The sequence below is a fragment of the Macaca thibetana genome, chromosome 11, assembly GCF_024542745.1.
Source record: "Macaca thibetana thibetana isolate TM-01 chromosome 11, ASM2454274v1, whole genome shotgun sequence".
NCBI lineage: Eukaryota > Metazoa > Chordata > Mammalia > Primates > Cercopithecidae > Macaca > Macaca thibetana.
The window spans coordinates 76,706,627-76,730,507 of NC_065588.1; the positions used below are offsets into that span (position 1 = coordinate 76,706,627).

Sequence of the window (23,881 nt, forward strand, 5' to 3'; positions counted from 1 at the left end):
GATTATAATGTGCATCTGTTATTTATGTAATGTTTTTATGGATGAAAGAGCTAGAAGCAAAGTTTTCATATTATAAAACTTCTCATAGCCAATATATGATAGTAACAAATTCAAACCCTATTTTGAGAAGACAGGTATTACTTAACTAAATCATAGTAACAAAAATTCAAGCATATTGGAATGTGCAAAGGACGGATGTATCTCTTTTAGGGAAGTTTCTGTTCAAGTCTTTACTGCATTTTTCTCCTGAACTGTTTGTCTTTTTAGTATTGAGTTATAGGAGTTCTTTATATGTTTTGGATACAATTCTTTTTTTTTTTTTTTTTTTTACTTTTTAAAAAATTTGATTTTTTTAAAATTTAAGTTCTGGGATACATGTGCAGAAGATGCAAGTTTGTTACATAGGTATATGCATGCCGTGGTAGTTTGCTGCACACATCAAACCGTCATATACCTTAGGTATTTCTCCTAATACTATGCCTCCCCTAGCCCCCGACCCCCTGACAGGCCCTGGTGTGTGATATTCCCCTCCCTGTGTCCATGTGTTCTAATTGTTCACCTCCCACTTATGAGTGAAAACAGGTGATATTTGGTTTTCTGTTCCTGTGTTAGTTTGCTGAGAATGATGGTTTCCAGCTTCATCCATGTCCCTGCAAAAGGATATGAACTCATTCTTTTTTATGGCTGCATAGTATTCCATAGTGTATATGTGCCACATTTTCTTTATCCAGTCTATCATTGATGTGCATTTGGGTTGTTTCCAAGTCTTGGCTATTGTGAACAGTGCTGCGGTAAACATACATATGCATGTGTCTTCATAGTAGAATGATTTATAATCCTTTGGGTATATACCCAGTAATGGGATTGCTGGGTCAAATGGTATTTCTGGTTCTAGATTCTTGAGGAATCGCCACACTGTCTTCCACAATAGTTGAACTAATTTACACTCCTACATTGTAAAAGTGTTCCTATTTATCCACATCCTCTCCAGCATCTCTTGTTTCCTGACTTTTTAATGATTGCCATTCTAACTGGCTTGAGATGGTATCTCATTGTAGTTTGATTTGCATTTCTCTAATGACCAGTGATGATGAGCTTTTTTTCATATGTTTATTGGCTGTATAAATGTCTTCTTTTGAGAAATGTCTGTTCATATCCTTTGCCCACTTTTTGATGGGGTTGTTTGTTTGTTTTTTTCTTGTGAATTTGTTTAAGTTCCTTGTAGATTCTGGGTATTAGACTTTTGTCAGGTGGATAGATTGCAAAGATTTTCTCTCATTCTGTAGGTTGCCCATTCACTCTGATGATACTTTCCTTTGCTGTGCAGAAGCTCTTTAGTTTAACTGTATCCCATTTGTCAATTTTGGCTTTTGTTGCCATTGCTTTTGGTGTTTTAGTCATGAAGTCTTTGCCCATGCCTATGTCCTGAATGGTACTGCATAAGGTTTTCTTCTAGGGTTTTTATGGTTTTAGGTTTTACATTTAAGTCTTTAATCCATCTTGAGTTAATTTTTGTATAAGGTGTAAGGAAGGGATCCAGTTTCAGTTTTCTGCATATGGCTAGACAGTTTTCCCAACACCATTTATTAAACAGGGAATCCTTTCCCCATTGCTTGTTTTTGTCATTTTTGTCAAAGATCAGATGGTTTTATATGTGTGGCTTTATTTCTGAGGCCTCTGTTCTGTTCCATTAGTCTATATATCTGTTTTGGTACCAGTACCATGCTGTTTTGGTTACTGTAGCCTTGCAGTATAGTTTGAAGCCAGGTACCATGATGCCTCGAGGTTCGTTCTTTTTGCTAAAGTTTGTCTTTGCTATGTGGGCTCTTTTTTGGTTCCATATGAAATTTAAAGTAGTTTTTTTCTAATTCTGTGAAGAAAGTCAATGGTAACTTAATGAGGAATAGCATTGAATCTATAAATTATGGAGCCTCATTCTGTCACCCAGGCTGGGGTGCAATGACGTGATCTTGGCTCAGTGCAACCTCCACCTCCTGGGTTCAAGTGATTCTCCTGCCTCAGCCTCCTGAGTACCTGGGATTACAGGCATGTGCCACCACATCTGGCTAATTTTTATATTTTTAGTAGAGACAGGGTTTCACCATGTTGGTGAGGATGGTCTCGAACTCCTGACCTCATAATCTGCTGGCGTTGGCCTCCCAAAGTGCTGGGATTACAGGCGTAAGCCACCGCACCCAGCCTACAATTCCTTATTAGAGATATATATAACAAATATTATCTTCCAGTCAATAGCTTGACTTTTTGTTTTCTGAATGGCACCTGTGCATAATCAGATGATTTTAATTTTGATGAAATCTAAACAGCAACTCTTAATCTCACGTCAGTACATTTTGTGCCCTAATTCAAGATTGTGAAAATAATATAGTGGGTTTGATTATAGAAATGTTATAGTTTTAACTTATACAATTATATTTTTGATTCATCTTGAATTGTGGGTGTGTAGTAGGAGAAGTGATTCAAAGTTCATTTTTTCATACATTTATCAAAACATTTAATAACTATTTTAAAGATACTTTTATTTCCCCATTTGAATTGCCTTGAAAGTTTTTGTCAATCACTTGACCCTATGTGCTTGAATTTATTTTTGGAATGTATTTTCTTCTATTGATTTATTTATCTATTATTGTAATAAAATCACACTGTGTTGATAAATGTAGCTTTGTTTTAAGTCTTGAAATCATTTTGTGTAAGTTCTACAAATGCGTTCTTTTTTTAAAATTCTTTTGGCTATTTTTGGTCTTTGCATGTCCATATACACTTTTAAATTATAATGATCTTATTAATTTTTACAAAAATGCCTGTGGCATTTTCACTGGGATTGCATCAGATCTATAATACATCTATACATGGGGAGAACTGACATCTCAGCAATGAGTTATTAATGAATATGTTACTATTTCTCCATTTTTTAAATTATTTATTTCTTTCAATGATGTTTTGTGGTTTTAAGCAAATGAGTTTTGCACATCTTTTGTTAAAATTATTTGCATGTATTTAATTTTTAATGTTATTCTAAATATAATTGATTTTCGTCATTAGTTTGTTGCAAAATACAGAAATACAATCCATTTTTATATTGGCATTGTATCCTATGACCTTGCTAAATTTACTTCTTAGTTCTAAAAGGTTAAAAAATTTTTAAATAATATTCTATATTAAAATTATTGTGTCTTCTAAAATTAAAAGTTTCTTTCTTTCTTTCTTTCTTTCTTTCTTTCTTTCTTTCGTTCTTTCGTTCTTTCGTTCTTTCGTTCTTTCGTTCTTTCTTTCTTAACTCCATGACTTTTTGTGTTTGTTTTGCCTTATAGCACTGGCTTGACTCTCCAGTACAGTGTTAAACAGAAGTGATAAAAGCCAATATCCTTGTGTTGTTCCCAATTTCAGGGAGAAGGATTAGTTTTTCATCATTTTATATGATATTGGCTGTAGACTTTCTGTAGATACCCTTTTTTAAATTGAGGAAGATTCTTTCATTTATAGTTGGCTATGAGTATTTATTGTGAATGGGTGTTAGATTTTGCCACTTGATTCTGAATTTAAGGCAATAATTTGCTTTTTCTTTTCTATTCTCTTACTGTGACAAGTTACATGGTTTATTTTTGAATGTTAAATGAAATTTACATTCCTGAGATAAAACACACTTGTTCAGATGCGTTATCCTACTATATATGACTGGATTTGATTTAGTAACATTTTGCTTAGGATTGTTGTATTTTTGTTCAGGATAGGTATTGGTCTATAATTTTTTTTTATTGTAACATTTTTTTCTCAGATATTTACATCAAAATTATACTACCCTAATGTCAGTGGTTGGGAAATGTTCTTTCCTCTTTTATTTTCACAGTTATTATTTCATCCTAAAATCTTTGATAGAATTCACTAGTGAAACCATCTGAACCTGGAGTTTTCTATTGTGGCAGATTTTCTATTACTTTGACTTCTTTAATAAATATAGAATTACTTATGTTTTCTTTTTAAAAATTTTTACTTTAGGGCCGGTCGCGCCTATAATCCCAGCGCCTGTAATCCCAACGCTTTGGGAGGACGAGACGGGCGAACACAGTGAAACCTTGTCTCTACTGAAAATACAAAAAAATAGCCAGGCGTGGCGGTGAGCGCCTGTAGTCCCAGCTAAGCGGGAGGCTGAGGCAGGAGAATGGCGTGAACCCGGGAGGCAGAGCTTGCAGTGAGCCGAGATCGTGCCACTGCACTCCAGCCTGGGCGACAGAGCAAGACTCTGTCTCAAAAAAAAAAAAAAAAAAAGAAAGAAAAAGAAAAAAAAATTAAGTTCAGGGATTCATGTACAGAATGTGCAGGTTTGTTACATAGGTATACATGTGCCATGGTGGTTTGCTGTACCTATTAACCCATCGTAATTTCTGTATCATTTTATATAAGTTATGTTTCCAAGAAACTTGACCATTTTATTTAAAATGTTCAATTAATTGGCTCAAGGTTTTTTTGTAATCTGCAGTGATATTCCTGGTTTAATTCATGATGTGAATTATGTTTTCTTTCTTTTTATACATCTTAATGTTTATGAAATTTATAAATTTTCCCAAAGAACCAACTTCTATATTAATTAATGTTCTCTGTTGTTTGTATGTTTTCCATTACATCGATTTCTGATGATTATGATTTTCTTGCTTCTAAATATTTTGCCATAATGTTCTATGTATTAGTTCCATGTGGTTAATAGTGTTTTGCAAAACATCTGTATCATTACCACTTTTTTTCCCTAATCATTCTAACAAGTATTGAGAAGGAAATGATAAAATATTTAACTACGACTGTGGGTGTTTTTCTTTCAGTTCTGTCCAGGTTTGCTTCATGTAGTTTCAGTTAAAAAGAAAGTTTTTACTAAAAACATGCATATTTGTAATTGTTATATTTTCCCAATTAACTGATCCTTTGATCATTCTAAACTATCCCTTTAAATTTGGGGACACTCCTTGTATTAAGGCTTTTTTGTCTGATATTAATATAACACATGTTCTTTTGTTCGTGGTTTGCATCATACATCTTTTTCTCTTCTTACTTTTGAATTATTTGTATTGTATTTAAAATGTGTCTGGTGGACAGCAAAGTACATCTCTTGTGAACAACATATAATCAGGTCTTTAATCTTGTCTGACAACCTCTGACTTTTAAATGAAGTATTTAATTCATTTAGATTTAAACTTAGTATTAATTTAGTTGACTTTGGATCAACTATTTTTTCTTTGTTTTCTATATATCCTATCACTTATTTTTTAGTTCCTCTGTTCTTGCTTTCTTTCTTGCCTTCTACTAGGTTAAGTATATATTTTTAGCATTATATTTTAATTCTTCTACTTGACTTTTAGCTATGTTTCTTTGTATTATTATTTTTAGTGGCTTCTCAAGGGACTACAACATGATTCCTTGACTTATTATATCTACTTAATTTATGTAACTGGAAATAAAATACATGAATTTTGCAAAAGTATTCCCATGTACTTCCCTGTAGTTTCTGCTGTTATTGTTATATTTGTTGTACTTACTGTTAATAGATGTCGAGTTATTATATATGTCAGCTATATATATTTGTGTGTGTGTGTGTGCACACACTCGGTTTTTCAGCTGTTGCTTTTTACTGTGCTCCTTGGATTCTCCATCATGTACATATAATTAAAATATTAGGCAAGGATTTATGGGGAGTTTAGTTCCAAACTTTGGGTCTAACTCCTCTGTTTCCAACTACTTTAGCAGCCTCATTCTTTATTTTCTGACACCTCAAGCCAATAACTGTGTTTTTTTCCTTTTCCAGTTCATACATGTTATCTGCAGAAGAGTTTGATACAAGTTATCACCAGATCAGAGTTCCCCAAGCTGGAATTTTTTTTTTTTTTTTACATTTTTAGCTGCTTTTGCAAAATTTTTGTGCTAAATATGAATCTGAGCTGCTTTCAAGATTTTTATAAAAATATCTAGTCACACTGAACACTTTAGTGTATAATAGCCTTAATGACATTTGGTGATGGGTAGATAGAAGAGGAGTTTACACTGCAATAATACATATGGCTTTAAATTGATTATTAGACATTTTTGTTCTTAAAAATCTTTTGAGCCAAGTGTGTTGGCTCACACCTGTAATCACAGAGCTTTGGAAGGCTGAGGTGGAAGGATCTCTTGAGCCCAGGAGTTTGAGAATAGCCTTGGCAATGTAGCGAGATCCCATTAGTACAAAAAATTAAAAAAAAAAAATAGCCTAGAGTGGTGGTGTGTGCCTGTAGTTCCAGCTACTCAGGGGGCTGAGGTGGAGGATTGCTTAAGCCCAGATATTTAAGGTTATACTGAGCTATGATGGTACCACTGCACTCTAGCCTGGGCAACAGATTGGCACCCTCACACCTGTAATCCCAGCACTTTGGGAGGCCAAGGAGGGCAGATCACAAGGTCAGGATTTCGAGACCAGCCTGCCAACATGGTGAAAACCCGTCTCTACTAAAAATACAAAATTAGCTGGGTGCGGTGGCACATGCTTGTAATTCCAGCTGCTCAGGAGGCTGAGGTGGGAGAATTGGTTAAAATCAGGAGGCGGAGGTTGCAGTGAGCCGAGATCGCACCATTGCACTCCAGCCTGGGCGATGACAGTGAAACTCCATCTCAAAGAAAAAGAAAAGAAAATCTCGGCAATCAGAGAGTTTTCTGTTTGTTGCTTTCTACCACTGAAGTCCATGTCCCCAACCTCACACCGCCCTTTGAGCCTTTCTTCTCTATTGTTTCTCCTTCCATCTCTTCCTTCTCTCTTGCTTTCTCTTATGGGGTCCCTGAGCAATCCCAATTCTTTATTCTTTCTTATGGATATTTTCTCAAAGCTTAGATTCAGCACTCCTTGTGTATATTTTAATCAATAAAGTTTTTCTGTACAGTCACAGGGTTTTTTTTTTTCTTTTCTTTTCTTTTCGAGATGTAGTCTTGCTCTGTTGCCCAGACGGGGGAGTGCAGTGGTGCAATCTCGGCTCACTGCAACCTCCACCTACTGGGTTCAAATGATTCTCCTGCCTCAGCTTCCTGAGTAGCTGGGCCTACAGGCGTGTGCCACCACACCCAGCTAATTTTTGTGTTTTTGGTAAAGATGGGGTTTCACCATGTTGGCTAGGCTAGTCTCAAATTCCTGACCTAGGGTGATCCTGCCGCACCTCCAAAAGTGTTGGAATTACAGGCATGAGCCACCGTGTCTGACCAGCCACAGTTTTTAGAAAAAAAAAAAAAGATGTTTTAAGTAGCATTCAATTATATTCAACATTTGGTGGAACCTGTGTTTTTGAAATCTGTCCATCCATCCATCCATCGATCCATCCATCTGTTGATTTGTTCACTGATTCACATTTTTGCTAAACAAGTACTTATGATACATCAATGTATGTTAGGCATTATATGCTTATCTGTTTCTTCTGACCTTTTTTTTCGTATTCTACTTCATTGTACATTAACTATTGATATAGACTCAATTCTTCATTTCTGGTGTTTTGATAATATGAGTACTCCTTTCAAATGTTCATTCACTCTCATGATTTCAGTTACTTATAGATACAGATATTCTCCCAAATTCCTTTACCTGGCCCAGTATGCTAACACAAACCTCTCCTGTGATAACTCTATTTATCCTGCTAATAAGATATGAAGCTAAAATTTTATTTCCTCACACTCATTCTTGGGTAAATCTCCACAAGCCGGTGTGTCTTTCTAATTTCTTCGTCACTCTCAATGGTTCAGTTTAGTCTCCAGGTGTTATAGGAGTGGTCTCAATAGATAATTAAGTCGGCTTTCTGATTAGTCTTCTAAGAACTATTTCAGATAAACTATGTAAAATCAAAGTGTCATTTTTAATAAATATTCTCACGAGATGACTTACTGAATGCAGCTGTCAAAACTAATGAATTTATAAATCAAGCCAGCTCATTTTGCCTTTGTATTAGTATGTTCTCACCCTGCTATGAAGAAATACCTGAGACTGGGTAATTTATAATGGAAAGAGATTTAATTGACTCACAGTTCAGCATGGCTGGGAGGGCCTCAGGAAATTTACAATCATGGCAAAAAGGGAATCAAACACCTCCTTCTTCACATGGCCAGCAGCAAGGAAAAGTATAAATGCCCATTGGAGGGGGAAGCCCCTTATAAAACTATCAGATCTCATGAGAACTAACTCACTATCATGAGAACAGGATGGGGGAAACCACCCCCATGATTCAATTATCTCTACCTGATCCGTCCCATGACACATGGGGATTACGGGAACTACAATTCAAGATGAGATTTGGGTGGGGACACAACCAAACCATATTAGCCTCCAAACAGAATATGTATAACTATATGTGTAACTAGTTTTCCTTGTAGTGGTCTCTAAAAAATGACTTTTTCTTCAGAAGTTTTATTGAGAAATTTTTTAAAGGTAAGTGTTTCACAATACATAGTTTAAAGACTAAAATTATAGCTATGTTTTATATTTGGGGCCCCAACTGTCCAACTATACATGCATGGGAGCACATATAAAACAATTTTAAAATATCATACTCCTATTTTATGCAAATTGAATATATTTATATTATAAGACTAATTTGGCACATTAGTATGAATGGGTCAGTCCATATTCTCAGCTTTGTAGTAGCAAGCACTCAAAATCATGTTTATGTTACATAACTTGATAAGTACTCCAAAATTTATCTGGATTAAGCCAGGCTACCAGAGAGAGGTGCACATGAATGGTATACTTACAATCTCTGAAGAAATAGTTTTAATAAAACATATTTGAGAATTATTCCACCTATGTATTCAGAGTGACATTGTAAAAATGGGAAAAATTAAACATACTTAGTATTTACTGTGTATGGATGTCGTTGAGGACATTGCTTATTAAATTGTACTCTCTTTATGGTTTTTTTCAGAAGAAATGTATCTTTGGTTTCAGTACCAGAGATTATTGTATTTTTGTTCATTTAATTTATCTTTATTTGTGGTAACAAATATTTACAATCTTGCTTTTCCCTTTGTTTTATTTATTTGTTATAAAGAGTCAAATTTATAATTTACTTCTAGGAAGTCTACAGTGTGTATTTTGTCAGTTAACCTAACTCTTGAGTTCATTCCTTTTGTTTTACCCTATTTTCTCTGTGCTCAATGTATCATCACATCCTGTCAATATTTCTTTGAATTTGTCTTTAGCTCTATTCCTAATTATTTTTAACCTACCAGATCATTATAATCTACATTGTGCTTTATATGTAAAATATCGAACAAGTTTTTATCAAACTTGCCTATTCCCCATAACAAGTGATATGAAGGCTCAGACTTTTCTTTAAGTTTATATGTCACTAATTAATTTCTGTCAGTTGTTTCTGTATCACCTACTGCAGTCACCTAAACTGCTTTCAAACTTTCACTGCCTTTCAATAACACCATACCTGATAATCCCCCACACTTTTTTTCTTACTACTGCCTTAGTTAGACTATTTTCCTTCAGCCTAAGATTCTTCCCAGCCCTTGACAAACATTTTGTTGCCACTTACATATCTCTCCCCATACTCAACCCACTTGAACCTTTTTTCTTTCACATCTTTACTAATCCTCAGTTGTCCCTTTGATTTAGAGCTCCCAGATCTTCTTCTTTGTCCTGTTGCCTTTACCTCTTTGTAGTTATTTCTATTAACTAAAATATTTTTCATCAATATATGAAAAGATGCTTATACCTTGACTTGTAACCAGCCCACATCGTTCAATGTGAATGTTCAATAAATGCTATTGATTAAATTCAAGCTAGTGTAAAATTTATATCTGGTATGCTGAAATTTGCTTTGAACTTAACTTTGACGGTATTTCCATTTTTATATTGATCCACACTATGTTAGTGTTAGCAAATTTTACTTTTATTTGTGTATGTTTAAATTATCTGTTTGCATGTTGTGTTTCTAAAAGGATACTAGATTATTTAAAATTTCTAGAGACAAAAATATTCTTAATAAACTTGGGAAGACTAGGTTGATAATTTTGTATGTTTTATAAATATAATTCACAAATATAACTTTTCAGACATCTGTTTTACTTAAAAGAGAGTACATCTGTTCCTGAAAAATAAAAATATATAGTCATAAATAAAGAATTTAAACTTGGTCATCCAAGTTAGTGTACTTATCCAGGTCAATGAGAAGTCAATACAAAACTAACTACCTTCACAATCCTATCAGGAGAGTTTGGCAATTTCTAATAATTGATATTCAGAAGTTTACAGAATAATTACATTTTATGCACATTTTCATCTTCTAAGTAGAATTTACTAGTCACTAAAAACTCTCATGCATTTAAACATATAACAAATCTTGCTTATTTAGATCTACAGACCCTAATTTCAACCATGATGAAAGTATTTTAGTGATAAGAATAATTTATGAATAGAAATGTAATTTACTGAATACCTTGGCAGTTAATGTTGATCGCTTCATCACAGTTCAGTCATGTTTAGAAAATCTAAGCAAGCTGTGTGATTACTCCAGGAAGCATGGAATGATGTGTTCAAATTAGTACCATCTGTGGATAGAAAAAGTTTGAGGTTTTTAGTCATTCTTAAAGAATGGAAATCTGATTCTCCATGCTGAAATGAGTGTAATCCTTTTTGTATCTGTAATTCAATAGGGCAGTTGCCTTGAAATAGTCTAGTTCAGCACACAGTTCATCAAAGAGAAGATACTGGATATAAATGAAGGTTACTGCTGGTCACTTATGAATACTTCTGAGGTAGACTTGTTTAAAAAAATTCTACAAGTTATACAATATATTTCACCTCAGAGCAGACTCATTTCTGGTTTGTCTTTCTAAGCACATTTGAGTGAAAATGTGGACTAGATTTTGTACCGCATGAAAACAGAAGGCTGTTTCAATGAATCATCATTTATTTCCACAGTCAACAAACACTTATTGAGTGCCAGTATGTTCCAGTGTCCCATCACTGTGCCTGTCACATAATAGGAGACTGAAATTGTCATTATGTTTCCATAGCCAGGTTACAAATAACTCTTGCCTGGATTTTGTGGTTTTTCTTTATAAGACCTTTCCTTCTCTGAAAACTTAATTGGAGAATACTAGAGTCTGTGAATGAATATTGATCTGCTGAAAATTTTTACTATGTAGCAAAATATGCTAGTAACAAACACCAGCTATCCTAAAATCTGAACATTGGAGGAAAAAATAGTTGGTCATAGAGGCATGGGCATCTAGTCATCCCTCCAGATGGGATTAGGAAAGGGCAGCCTCCTCTGCCTTCTCTAGTTCATTAGCTAGTGAATATTTCCCTCCTACTTCCAGTAATTCAGCAAACTCTAGGAGAGAAAATTGAAACATGGGAAAGGTGACTGGTGGTAGAGCTAAAAATAAATAAATAAATAAATAAATACATAAATAAATAAATAAAAGAAGGAAAGTATTTGGACCCTGATTCTCATGAGGAAAGAGTAGACTGTAAGATTTTAATGAAAAGAAAAGTCGACATAAAACTTTTCAAGGCCAGGTGCCATGGTGCATACTTGTGATCCCAGCACTTTGGGAGGTTGAGGTGGACGGATCAGTTGAGCCCAGGAGTTCAAGACCAGCCTAGGAAACATGGTGAAACTCCATCTCTACAAAAAGTACGAAATTAGCTGGGTGTGATGGCGCACACCTGTGTTTCCAGCCACCCGAGAGACTGGGTTGGGAGGATCATATGAGCCTGGGAGGTTGAGGCTGCAATGAGCCGTGACTGTGCCTCTGCATTCCAGCCTGAGCAACAGGGTAAGACTCTGTCTCAAGAAAAAAAAAAAAAAGTAAAAATTTCTGCATAGTAAAAACTATCAGCAAAATAAAAAGATAACAGATTTGGAGAATATGTCTTCATCAAGTATCACAAGAAGGTTATAGTAAAGCCTTAAATAAATAAATAGCAAAGCCTTCCACCCAATAGAAAAAAAAGTAGGAAAAAATACAAATGATAGTTTATAGAAAAGGAATTTAAAGGGAGAGAAGTGCAATAAGTTTCACAGTGAATTATATTTTTTCCTTTCTGAAACTTTTATTGCATACTCTGTTGGCAAGTGTGTTGGGAACAGGCACTCTTATGCATGTTGACAGGCGTAGGTATTGGTAAAACCTTTCTGGAGTGTTATTTAGCAATGTCTACCAATGCTACAAATATGCATATGTTTTACCTAGCAATGATTATCCTACAGATTTACTCACACATATGTGTGGAATATGAAAGCATAGGCTTATATATTACAGCTTGTTTGTTGCAAATATTGGACACAGCTTAATATCATTTCACAGGGGCTGGTAAAATCAAATTCGATATATCCATTTCAATGTGCTTACTCCATACAACTCCAAACACTAAAGAAAAAGCCAAAACATATCCAAAGCATATATATAGTGACCCTAAATCCCAATTCCCAGGGCAGTCTGGGTTTATGCTTGTTGTGCTGGCATTTCATTCAATAGACATTGCCTTTTACTCTCAAAAGTGACCTGTCTGTATAACAAATAATTTTCTGCAATGGAGTGAATGTTTGTATCACCCCCAGAATCATATGTTGAGGTCCCAACTCCCTGTGTGATGCTATTAGGAGGTGAGGCCTTTTAGAGGTAATTAGGTCATGAGGGTAGAACCCTCATGAATGGGATTAGTACTCTTATAAGAAGACTGCAGAGAACTCTTTTGCCCTCTTTCTGCTATACAAGGACACAATAAGAAGCCAGCAGTCTGGAGTCAAGAGGCTGGTTCTCACCAGAGACCCGCCATGCTGGCACCCTGATCTCTGAATTTCAGTTCCAGAATGATGAGAAATAAATTTCTGTTGTTTGTAAATCACTCAGTCTATAGTAACTTGCTACAGCAGCTGAAACTAAGACAGTCACTCTAGGTATATTCTTTGGAAGTGAGAGAAGGGACTGGGAGGAGGAAGAGAGTGGGATATGAGGTTAGATGGAAAGAAAGGGAAGCCTGCACTCCAGTCTGGGTCACAGAGTGAGACTTTGTCAAAAAATAAAAATAAAAAAAACTTTTCAAGTATCCCACTGTACTTCAGATAAACCTAAAAGTCATACATTTGGTTTAAGGACTTAGTGTAATGTGATTCCACCTACATTGCCTACTTCGTCTCTTCCCATTCATCTCCTTGTAGACCCAACAGCCTTCTTTAAGTGTTTTCAATGTGTGACACTCTCTTCTTCTTCAGGGTCTTAACACCTTCACACATCCTGATTTTTTTTTATCTGTGAAGCTTCTTCTTATCCTTCAGGTCTCTAATTAAATTATCCTTCATCAGGAAAGCTAAATAAAGTCCCCTGTTATACCCTTGATTCATTTGCTCATACATTCAAAAAATATTTATTGAATCACCATTTTGTTTAATTCAGTAGTGTAGACTCTTAGAGACAAGATCCGATATGTACATTGACATTTTATGTGTATATAACCTACAAATAAATATATCTTTTGCAGCGATTTTTCAATATTTTTATTGAGATGGATATGGAAGCAAAATCTCAATCTTTTATGGGATGGGTTTATAGTGCAGAGCTAAGATTTATAGGAAAGTAAGTATCAGTTCAAAATAATGCAGGCTATACAAACTAATAGAGCTATCTGAAAATAAATTTTAAAATAAACTCCCCTTGAGATGTTGAGTTTCCCCTTGCTCTCTATATGTAAGCAGAGACTGGGTAAGTAGTGATCGCTCATTTTGTAATCACTTAATGATTGTATTGATCTTCTATTGCTGTGTAACAAATTGTCACAAACTTACTGGCTTAAAACCATACCCATTTATTAGCTCATAGTTCTATAGGTCAGAAGTCCAGGCATGCTGTGCCTAGGTTCTCTACTTATTCTCACAAGCTGAAGTCAAGTTGTCAGTCAACATTTTCTTGTGTAACTCAGGATCCTCTCCCAAGTTCATGTGGTTGTGGTAGAATTTAGTTCCTTGCAGTCATAGGACTGACAGCCCCTTCCCTGGAGGGCTTTTAGCTAAGGGCTTCTCTCAGCTCCTAAATATTTTGTGTTCCTTATCATGTGGCTCCCTCCTTCTTGAAAGCCAGCAATAGAGAAATTTTTGTGCACTGAATCCATCTCTTTAAAGCTTTGACTTCCTTTTCTGAAAATGGCCAAAAATACTATTCTCCTTTTAGAGGGCTCAGGTTATAAGGTCATGTCCACGGGATAGCTCTCTATTTTAAAGTAAAATGATTAAGATTCTTAGTTACAGCAGCAACATAGCTTTCCGTCTGGACCTAGATCAGTGTTTGGCTGAGTAAGTGGAAGAATCTGTTTGTACAGGGACCAGGAATCTTGCGGGATATCTGCAGACACAAAGGTCAGACAAAGAGACAAGATGACCAAGATGATCTCTCAATTCCAAATTCTGAGATTATGTGATTTTCTCATTTATTTGTGTGTTCTTATGGATTCAGTTGCCAAATATATATCTTAAAAACTGAATTCTGTCCTGTTGCTATCATCTAATTTCTTCTTTCCTGGACAAATCAAGTAGTCTCTGAATTTCTCCCTTTTCCTGTTTTGCAATTACCAGACTAGACTTAATAAAATGTACCTCTGGACATACTGTGACATTTTTTATAGCTTTCCATTGCCTGACAAGCTATCTATAGTTTCCTCTGACACAGTAAGTCCCCAAGCTATTGTGCAGTCCTTCTGTTTGTTATTGCCGACATGAATTACAAGCTGCAGTTTAACTCATCTTAGCTCATATCACCCTCTCTTCTATGATCTCCACTTTTACAATCAGTGAAATTCCATCTCTCGTGCCATCTCTTCTCTAAAAACATTTTCTGAACACCCAAGTCAATCAAACGCATCTGATTTATGTTAGAATATTTTGAAAATGTATCTTATGTTCAGATGATCTGAGTTCAAATTTAGTGACTGAGGGATTTGAAAAAATTATGAAAATTCTACTTTTTAGCCAATTCTAAAACTTCTTCCTCTATAAATGTACATTTTTTTCCCTAAAGATAGTGTTTTCTCTAATTGCTTTTCTTCATGATAGATAAAGGTAAAACAGAATTTGTGGTAAGTAGTGTGCCAAGTGGTCTATCTTACTGCTACTTTTAAGGTTAATGTTCAATTAAATGTAGTAAGATTTGATAATAAATATTAACATTTAAAAATAAAGTAATTGAATCTTATCATAAGACTTTAATCTACTAACTATCTTCCACGGCTTTATACCTTCTCTTCCAGTTTTGGTTAAAAAAAAAAATATATATATATATATATATATACTTATATATAAATCAAGCATCTATCTAGTATTTGATATCATCTCCTTCTGGGTATCTGAGAGGAATTTCAAAGTTAACCTACTCAAAAAAAATTGTTAATCTTCCTCCCCAAAGCTTACCCCTCTTGCAGTCACCCACATCTTGATTAATAGTGACTTCATCTTTTTATTTGCTCAATCCAAAAACCTTAGGGCATTTTTTATTCCTCTCTTTCTCTGTTATTTCACATGCCACACATCAGCAAACCTTGCCAGCTCTCCTTCACATTATATTCAAGAGTTGAATGTTTCTTTTTGCTTCTGCCGCTACTACCATGGACCAGGCCACCGTGATCTCTTGTGTTGACATTGCATTTGCCTGCTAATTACTCTCCTTGTTTCCAGCCTTGTTACCCTTTAGTCTGTTCTCAACACAGTAGCTAGAGTGATTCTGTGAAAGAGAGAGGCTGCCACTTCTCTGCTCAAATGAAAGCCATGGCAATGTCCTCTAGTGTCACACACTGGTAGCTTCTACCGGTCACTCAGGACTTCTTGTTACTCTCCAAATATATCAGCCATGCCTGCAACTATACAGTTTCCTCTGCTTCAAATTTCTCTTTCTGAAATATTCACATGGCTAGGTCCCCTGCCTACATATGGAACTTAGTATCTTCTAATCCCTTCTCTGATTGCCTAATTTAAATTTTCAGTATCCCTGAAACTCTCCTTCTTCCTATTCTTCTTTTTCTCCATAACACTGATCATCATCCAAAACACTACAGTTGGCCCTCTGAATCCGTGTGTTCTGCATCTGTGGATTCAATCAACTACAGATGGAAAATATACAAAACCAAAATGTGTCTGTACCCAACGTGCCCAGAGTTTTATTTCTTGGCATTAATCTCTAAATAGTACAACAGCTATTTATAGAGCATTTACATTGTGTTAGGTGTTATAAATGACCTAAGATTATTTGAATTATATGAGAAGATGTGTGTAGTTTATATGTAGATACTACACCATTTTATATAAGGAACTTGAACATCTTCTGATTTTGTTCTCCATGGAAGGTCTGGGAGCCAGTACCCTGTGGATACAAAAGGTGACTATGTACAATGCTTATTGATACTTTTATTGTTTATAGCACCCCGAATTTAAATTTTGCAGGGACAGGAAGTTTTGTCTGTTTTGTTCCGTGTATTTTCAGCACCTACAATTCTACCTGTACATATTAGATGCTCTTAGATATTTATTGACTGTTGAATTAATATATCTTTAGAGATCAATGAGCCTTCTAAATGTTTATTAATTTTCTTTTTTTAAAATGTGAATATTAACATACAGTTTGCAGTAATTATGTAATTTTCACATGTCATCATTTAGATTCTCTTTATCTCCATCTTCTTAATAAAGGTCCTTGAAGATATACAAAGAAAGGCATGGTTGAGAAGAGTTCCAATACCACTTAATTGATTGCTCTTTCATATTTCTAACCGTAACATGCTTATATTACTTGCCCAATAATCTGTCTCTTGAAAACAGGACATGAGCTTTATTGTATCCTCAATCCCTAACACCAGGCTCAGAGCCTGACACATGGTATGCATTTGGCAAACCAATAGTTAGTATGAAAGCAAATAAATGACTCCAAGTAGGACCATGTGTTAATTCTAAATATACCTGAGATAAAATAAAAAATAGATGAATTATATACATTAAAAACTGTCAGTAATATTGTTTATTTAAAATTGTTTTATAATCAACATTTACTAGATATAAGATGTGTTTGTGTTTATTTAGACATTTAAATACACAAATATCTTCCCTTGGTACTGAATATTACAAACTCAAACCATACCTAGGGAAGTCCTTAGGATGACATGAGCATATGGTTTTCCTTTGTAACAGTGAAGTAGTTCTATTTGAAGCCAAAGTTTGTTTATATAAGCCACTTATGATTGAATTTGGAAGCAAAATTAAGAATTAATAAATTACAATTATTTTGCCCTCTACCCTTTTAAAATGATGGTCCTGGAAGCATCACTCTAAGGTTCTTCTCATTAAGTGTGGGAATAATTAATCTAAATGCTATAGTAATTTGACAGATCTCTACTAGCTGCTCCATAATAGAATTCTATTCTTTCTTCTGTTTACAAAGTGTTTGGTAATTGTAACTGCTTTTAATTTTTCCCTTTAATTTTTAGTTCCCAGTGTTCCCACAAATATTGCTTTTTCTGATGTACAGTCAACTAGTGCAACATTGACATGGATAAGACCTGACACTATCCTTGGCTACTTTCAAAATTACAAAATTACCACTCAGCTTCGTGCTCAAAAATGCAGAGAATGGGAATCCGAAGAATGTGTTGAATATCAAAAAATTCAATACCTCTATGAAGCTAACTTAACTGAAGAAACAGTATATGGATTAAAGAAATTTAGATGGTATAGATTCCAAGTGGCTGCCAGCACCAGTGCTGGCTATGGCAATGCTTCAAATTGGATTTCTACGCAAACTCTGCCTGGCCGTGAGTATTGTCCTGACATATACATATTGATTTCTGTTATATTCTGTATCTGTCTATATATTATGCTTTATACTTAATCTAATTGTGTATAAAATCACTGAACATAGAAATAACTGAGGACACTACCATATATAACAACATGTTTATTTTTAATTTAGTTGAAACCCAAAGAGAAATTCAATGTTAGTCATTATTAGGGCTTTTCTCAAACTCCCAAAGTTGTGCCAACGTCCTAGAATCTCATATTGCAACAGTGCATTGTGAGAAGCTTCTCTGATGCTCTACCATTAAGCCATACTGATTATCATCTAATGCCCTTGACCCAGGCCCACATTCTTTTTTACATATTTGGAGGCTCTGCTGCTTTTAAGCCCAACTTTACGACGTTTTCAGTGACTTCAAACTTACACACAAACACGTGTGACCACAATAACCCTGACTGATCTGTCTGCAAGTAGTTTTTCAGCTTGTATTTTTCAACTGCACAAAATTCTGAGGCAAAGAATTATCAAGCGTTCAACTCCTAGCTTGAGATAGGAAGAAGAAAAAAATACAGAGAAGAAACACAAATACTCGAAATTATTTTGCCATCTATACATCTTTCAGGACTTTAAATTCTTTTCCATACAAACCATCAATGTATAAGTAAAGATTGCTCTTGCAACGTAGGTTTGTTGTTTATAGTTAACTGTTTGTCCTGCTTGCTTGGAGAATATAATTAACCATAATTAAGTAAATAAATTTATATTCCTTATCCTGAACTCTGTCTACATAGAATTGTGATGGTTTCTATGCAACATAAATAAGTTGCAAATCAAGTCCTGCAAGCCAGAGCTCTGGGGAATGGCTGCATTCTCTGAAATGCCATTTCTGCCCCAGCCCTCCAGAGCAAATTTCAGGTTTGCCAGGCCACCCATCCCATATAAGCCCTTCAGATATAGACCTTATGTTATCATCTTCCTATCTTGACTGAGGCTCTTAAAAGATGATCCCTTTCAAATCCAAATCACATGTTCTTAAACATTTTTGATACTTATTAGCATAGTAATATACCTACACACACACAGACATAGATTTTCAGTGACAAATACCATGTTAGCACTTATAGATATAGATAGTGAAATAAACTTTGATCTAGAGGGCTTTATTTTCTAGGCCACCAATTGTGTCTCTTGTTATAATTTCCCAGAGTATCTGGCATAATGTTTGTAATAGTAAATGTTCAACAAATGTCTGTTAATATAATTCAACATTTGAGGTAGAATCCTGACAACTCAGCCTTTGACACAATTGTCCAACCTTTTCTCTTTTTGGTACTTTGACACTTGGTTTCTGTAAGGTCTGCCCTTCTGTTTTTTCTCCTACCTTCTTGGTAGTTCCTTCTTAGTCCTCTTTGCTGAATTATTCTCAGCAAATAATTGTATTTTAACTGTAAGCATTGGAGAGATGAGAGAGCTATACTTGGCCCTTTTTTCTTCTTTATCAACACACAACCCCAAGGAGATTTTACCCTAACTGCTCTTATTCTGGTCTATAGCTTTAAAGTCTACTTACATCTCGATTATTCTCAAATACTATATCCAGTCCTGAATGCTGCCTAGATCTCCAGATCAGTATATCTGCCTGATCAACTAATCACTGGGCTTGTGTGTTGAATATACTTCTCTAAATTATCATGATCAAATACCAAACCTTCTCATATCATTATTTATCTGTTTGCAGAAAATGAAAATCCAGGCACTGTTCTTTTCCTCCTCAATCTTGCCCATGATTCATTTCAACCACACTATCTAACCCAATTCCTCCATTTGCATTACTATTACATTAGTCCAACTCTTCATTACTGCTCCCACATCACTAGCCTAACTAGCCTCTTACACTGCCAGACTGGTCTTTTTCAACCTAAAGCAGATGATGTCACTTTCTTGCTTAAAACTAACCAACGAATTCCCATGGCTCTTAGAATAAATTTTGCATTTCTTATCATGGTTAACAAGCCCTATATGACTTGGCTCTTACCTTAAACTTTAACATTATTTATAGCCATGTTCCCCCTTACCATTGTCTTCCACTCATACTAGACTTTTTTTTTTTTTTTGCTTACACAAAATAAATTCTTAGAATTTGCACCTTTGCGTTCCCTGTTTCTTTTGACCAAAATGTTCTTCCACCTCCTTCTTCACATGAGCAGCTTCTTATAACATAGATCTCTACTTAAATGATCTCTGCTCAGAATGAATTTCCCTGACCACTCAATCTAAAAATAGTTAAAATAGTCATGCAGTAATCTTATATAATATCATGTTATTTTAATGAATATTTATAATTACATGATCATTTTTATTTGCTTCTGTTTAAGGTCTGCCTTGATCATTACTATTGCTTTTTTTTGTGATAAGATCTCATTCTTTCACACAGGCTGGAGTGCAGGGGCATGATCACAGCTTACCGCAGCCTTGACCTCCTGGACTCAAGTAATCCTCCCACCTCAGCCTTCCAAGTAGCTGAGACTACAGGCACATGCCACTGTGACTGGCTAAATTTTTTTAAATTTTTTTGATATAGATGAGGTCTCACTATGTTGCCCAAGCTGGTCTTGAACTCTTGGGCTCAAGTGATCCTCCTGCCCTGGCCTCCCAAAGTGCTGAGATTACAAGCATGAGCCACCATCCCACCCATATTTTCTTGTTGTCTAGAATAGTTCCCAGTACCAGGAAATACTCTATAAATATTCCCTGAATGAGAGAAATTTGATTGAATAAGTTCCAGTGGGTAGGACAAAAAAGATTGTTTTCCAGTGCAGGTGATGACAAGGATGATGATGCTATCACAAAGATAGCAAAAATATGGAAAAAATTCAGTTTACTTTGGGGTTAGTCAGTAGGTATGGTTATTTTGAACCTGATGATTTTGTCAAGAAATAACTATTCTAATATAACTAGAAAACAGAAATAAATAAATGCCCAGAGATTGGAACCAAACACATCAGTAGCCTAGATCTGACTTGTGGACAGCTGATTTGTAACCTTTGATTAAAATATGCCTGTGCCTTTGTGCCTGCTGCCACTAAGAGTTCCCATTCTGAGTATCTCACTGAGGAGTACCTGCTTCTAATTACCACCCTGAGCCAGGAAGTGAACTTTTTAAATGCACAGTCCCTTGCAGGCACACTTGACACTATTATACAAGATGTTTAATTAGCATAAACCAACATATAACATGATCAGTTCAGAAGTTGGTAAATGAAACTGAAAAGTTGGATTTCTAAATAATCCTACATTCTCAAGTCTTTCCACTTGGATATCATTATTTCCACCCCATTTCCTCCACTTCTTACCACCTTTTAAGTTCTATGGCCATATTTTATTTCCAGGGGACACACAAAAAATGGACTTTCTACCACTGTGATTAGGAGAGAAAGATGAAAAGATTTATATTTTTCTATTCTGTGATAACAAACATATGATTGTATTCTCAAAACTCACAGCTTTTCAACTAAGTAGTCACATATGGGTGAGAATAATTGTTTAAGTTTTGACAATTAGTTGGTTACTCTTCTTTTACTTTCAAGAATGGAGGAAATGTTTGCTTCCAATGGAATAGAAGACATTTTTCTAATGATAAATATTGTACATTTGAATTTCTGAATTTCATAAGCATACATCAAAATAAAAGTTCTATTTATTATATTAAGTCAGGAAGAGATAATTTGAGATTATATTTGATACAAAAGACAAAAATACACTGCATATTTTATTGCCACATCATATATATGGTGAAATAACGTAAGAATAAAAGAAATTAGAACAGTTAAGCAACAAAAGTCTTGAAGAGCAATAATCCTTTTATTATTAAAAATAAGGCATTCATAGATGTTGCTTCTGCATAACAAAGATGAAAATATAATGGCCATTTTGCAAACTCAAAAAATAATTTGGATGAAGAAAATCAATAAGTTTTGTATTATGTATAATTGACTCAAAAATGTGGCATGGATCATGTGGTGGCTCATGCCTGTGATCCCAGCACTTTGGGAGGCGATGTGGGCAGATTGTTTGAGGTCAGGAATTTGAAACCAGCCTTTCCAACATGGTGAAACCCTGTCTCTTCTAAAAATACAAAAAAAAATTAACTGGACATGGTGGTGTGCACCTATAATCCCAGCTACTTGGGAGGCTGAGGCTGGAGAATCGCTTGAACCCGGGAGGTGGAGCTTGCAACGAGCCAAGATTGCGCCACTGCACAGTAGCCTGGGTGACAAAGTCAGACACCGTCTCAAAAATAAAATAAAAATGCGGTATGTTGTTTAATGATATAAGATAAAACAATAACTCTTTCTCTGAATTAGAGAAAAGACTAAACAACAATATAAAATAGCACAAAATAACTATCTCAGAGAACTGCATTTTATCCTAATGACATAAAATCGTACTCAAGCACTTACTAATATAACATCTTGTCAAAACCTGGATCTTCTCGATAAAGAGTTATTGATTAATGGGTAGTTTGAAATCAAATTGTTTAAAATTTGAGTAACTCAAATAAAAGACCACCTAGTTTTAATAATAAATATTATAAAAGTTTCTACAATGGATTATATAATCAGAAAACATGTTATCATTAACTATCTGAGCCCATAACGAAGAGCATCAGAATGGAAGATCAGGGAGAAAAGTCAGAATGCAAGCTGAGATTTAAATTGGATTACCCTGTGAATCTGAATGTACACCTGTAAAACAGAATAAATAAGGGAAACAACGTTCAACCAACTCAAGCTAACCATTCTTTCTCTCACATGCTCTTACCTAGATCATTGAAGCCAAATTGCTTTTGTCCTCAACTAATCCGTATAATAGCCATAATTCTACTGCATGCTCAGAGTGTATAGATACAAATATAAGCATGAAATTTTTAAAAAATGGCAGAAATATTTAACTTGAAACATTATAGTCTTGAAAATTATTTTACTCATCTACTTTTCTGATTATCCTTAAAGTCAAAAGCAATTTGAGTGGTGTGTATATATGTGGTGGTGATGTAAAGTCAAAAGCTGTTAAATGTCTCTGTGGTGCACAATAGATACTTAATGCTGAGGAAATGTACAACTTTAAAGGAGTGTGGGTGTGAAATTAGTACGGAACGAAATGGGAGTCTCGTAATGTGCATCTCCTATAGACCACCAAGACTGGAAGACAGCAAGAAAGGAAAATTCCTGGGGTAACACTTAGGTTGTGAAAACCACAGGATACCATACTCATGAGGAATTTTAACTACCCAAACATCTGTTAGGTTAAAAAAAAGATTCAACAAAACATGCCTCATCAAAGAAGTTTCTAAGGAATGCAACTTTATGATCTAAAAAAGAAGAAAAACTAAATAGAGGGCAAAGTACAATTTAACATTATTTAAAATTAGAAATAATGTGTTACTGTATGTTTGGTTGTTTTCCTTAGTTTCTTCTAAACTGTGTAATGCACTTATGTGATAAATGTTATAGTAACAGAGATAGAAATTATCCTTTTTATAAAGAAGCAATTATATCATGTTAATAAGTGATTTTAGCCATAAATAAATAGGAATCTATAATTCAAGACATTTAGAAGTTCATTTGGTGGCAGTGCAGTATTAAAATGGGCTCCATCTTGCTACCACTAGAGAAAATAAATATCATTTATTCTAGACATGATGGTTGCACTTCTGCAAAATTAGTTAGATGCTGTTGAAAGTCTTCTAAATTAGTTGCGCAGGACTCCCTAATGGGTAATTCAAGACAACTTCTCTGTCCTCTAGGCCTGAATATTGAAGTTATTGGTATAACCACTTAGATTCCCATAGACATCTCAAATTCCATATTGCCACCTTCTCTTGCAAGTCTTTTCCTTTCTATGTGTTCCGTGTCTCAGTTTACCACACCATTATTCATCTAGTTCTTCAAACTAGTTACCTAGAAATCATTTTTAGTTCTTTTTACCTACTCTCATCCCCCACAAGGCAAAACCTGAGTCCTACTGTATTTACCTTCTAAATATCTCTTGTATTTGTTTATTTTTCTTTTCAAGTGTCTCT

The 23,881-nt window shown here is 34.9% G+C and overlaps 1 protein-coding gene across 1 annotated transcript in view; it reads left to right on the top strand.

Annotated features, from left to right (window-relative positions):
• The window catches only part of PTPRQ (protein tyrosine phosphatase receptor type Q), a 212,754-nt gene that overhangs the window by 106,092 nt on the left and 82,781 nt on the right, over positions 1-23,881 (top strand). Inside the window, exon 26 of the mRNA XM_050749268.1 lies at positions 17,492-17,815. Coding sequence (XP_050605225.1) covers positions 17,492-17,815 — 324 coding nt within the window. The remainder of the gene's footprint in view (positions 1-17,491; positions 17,816-23,881) is intronic.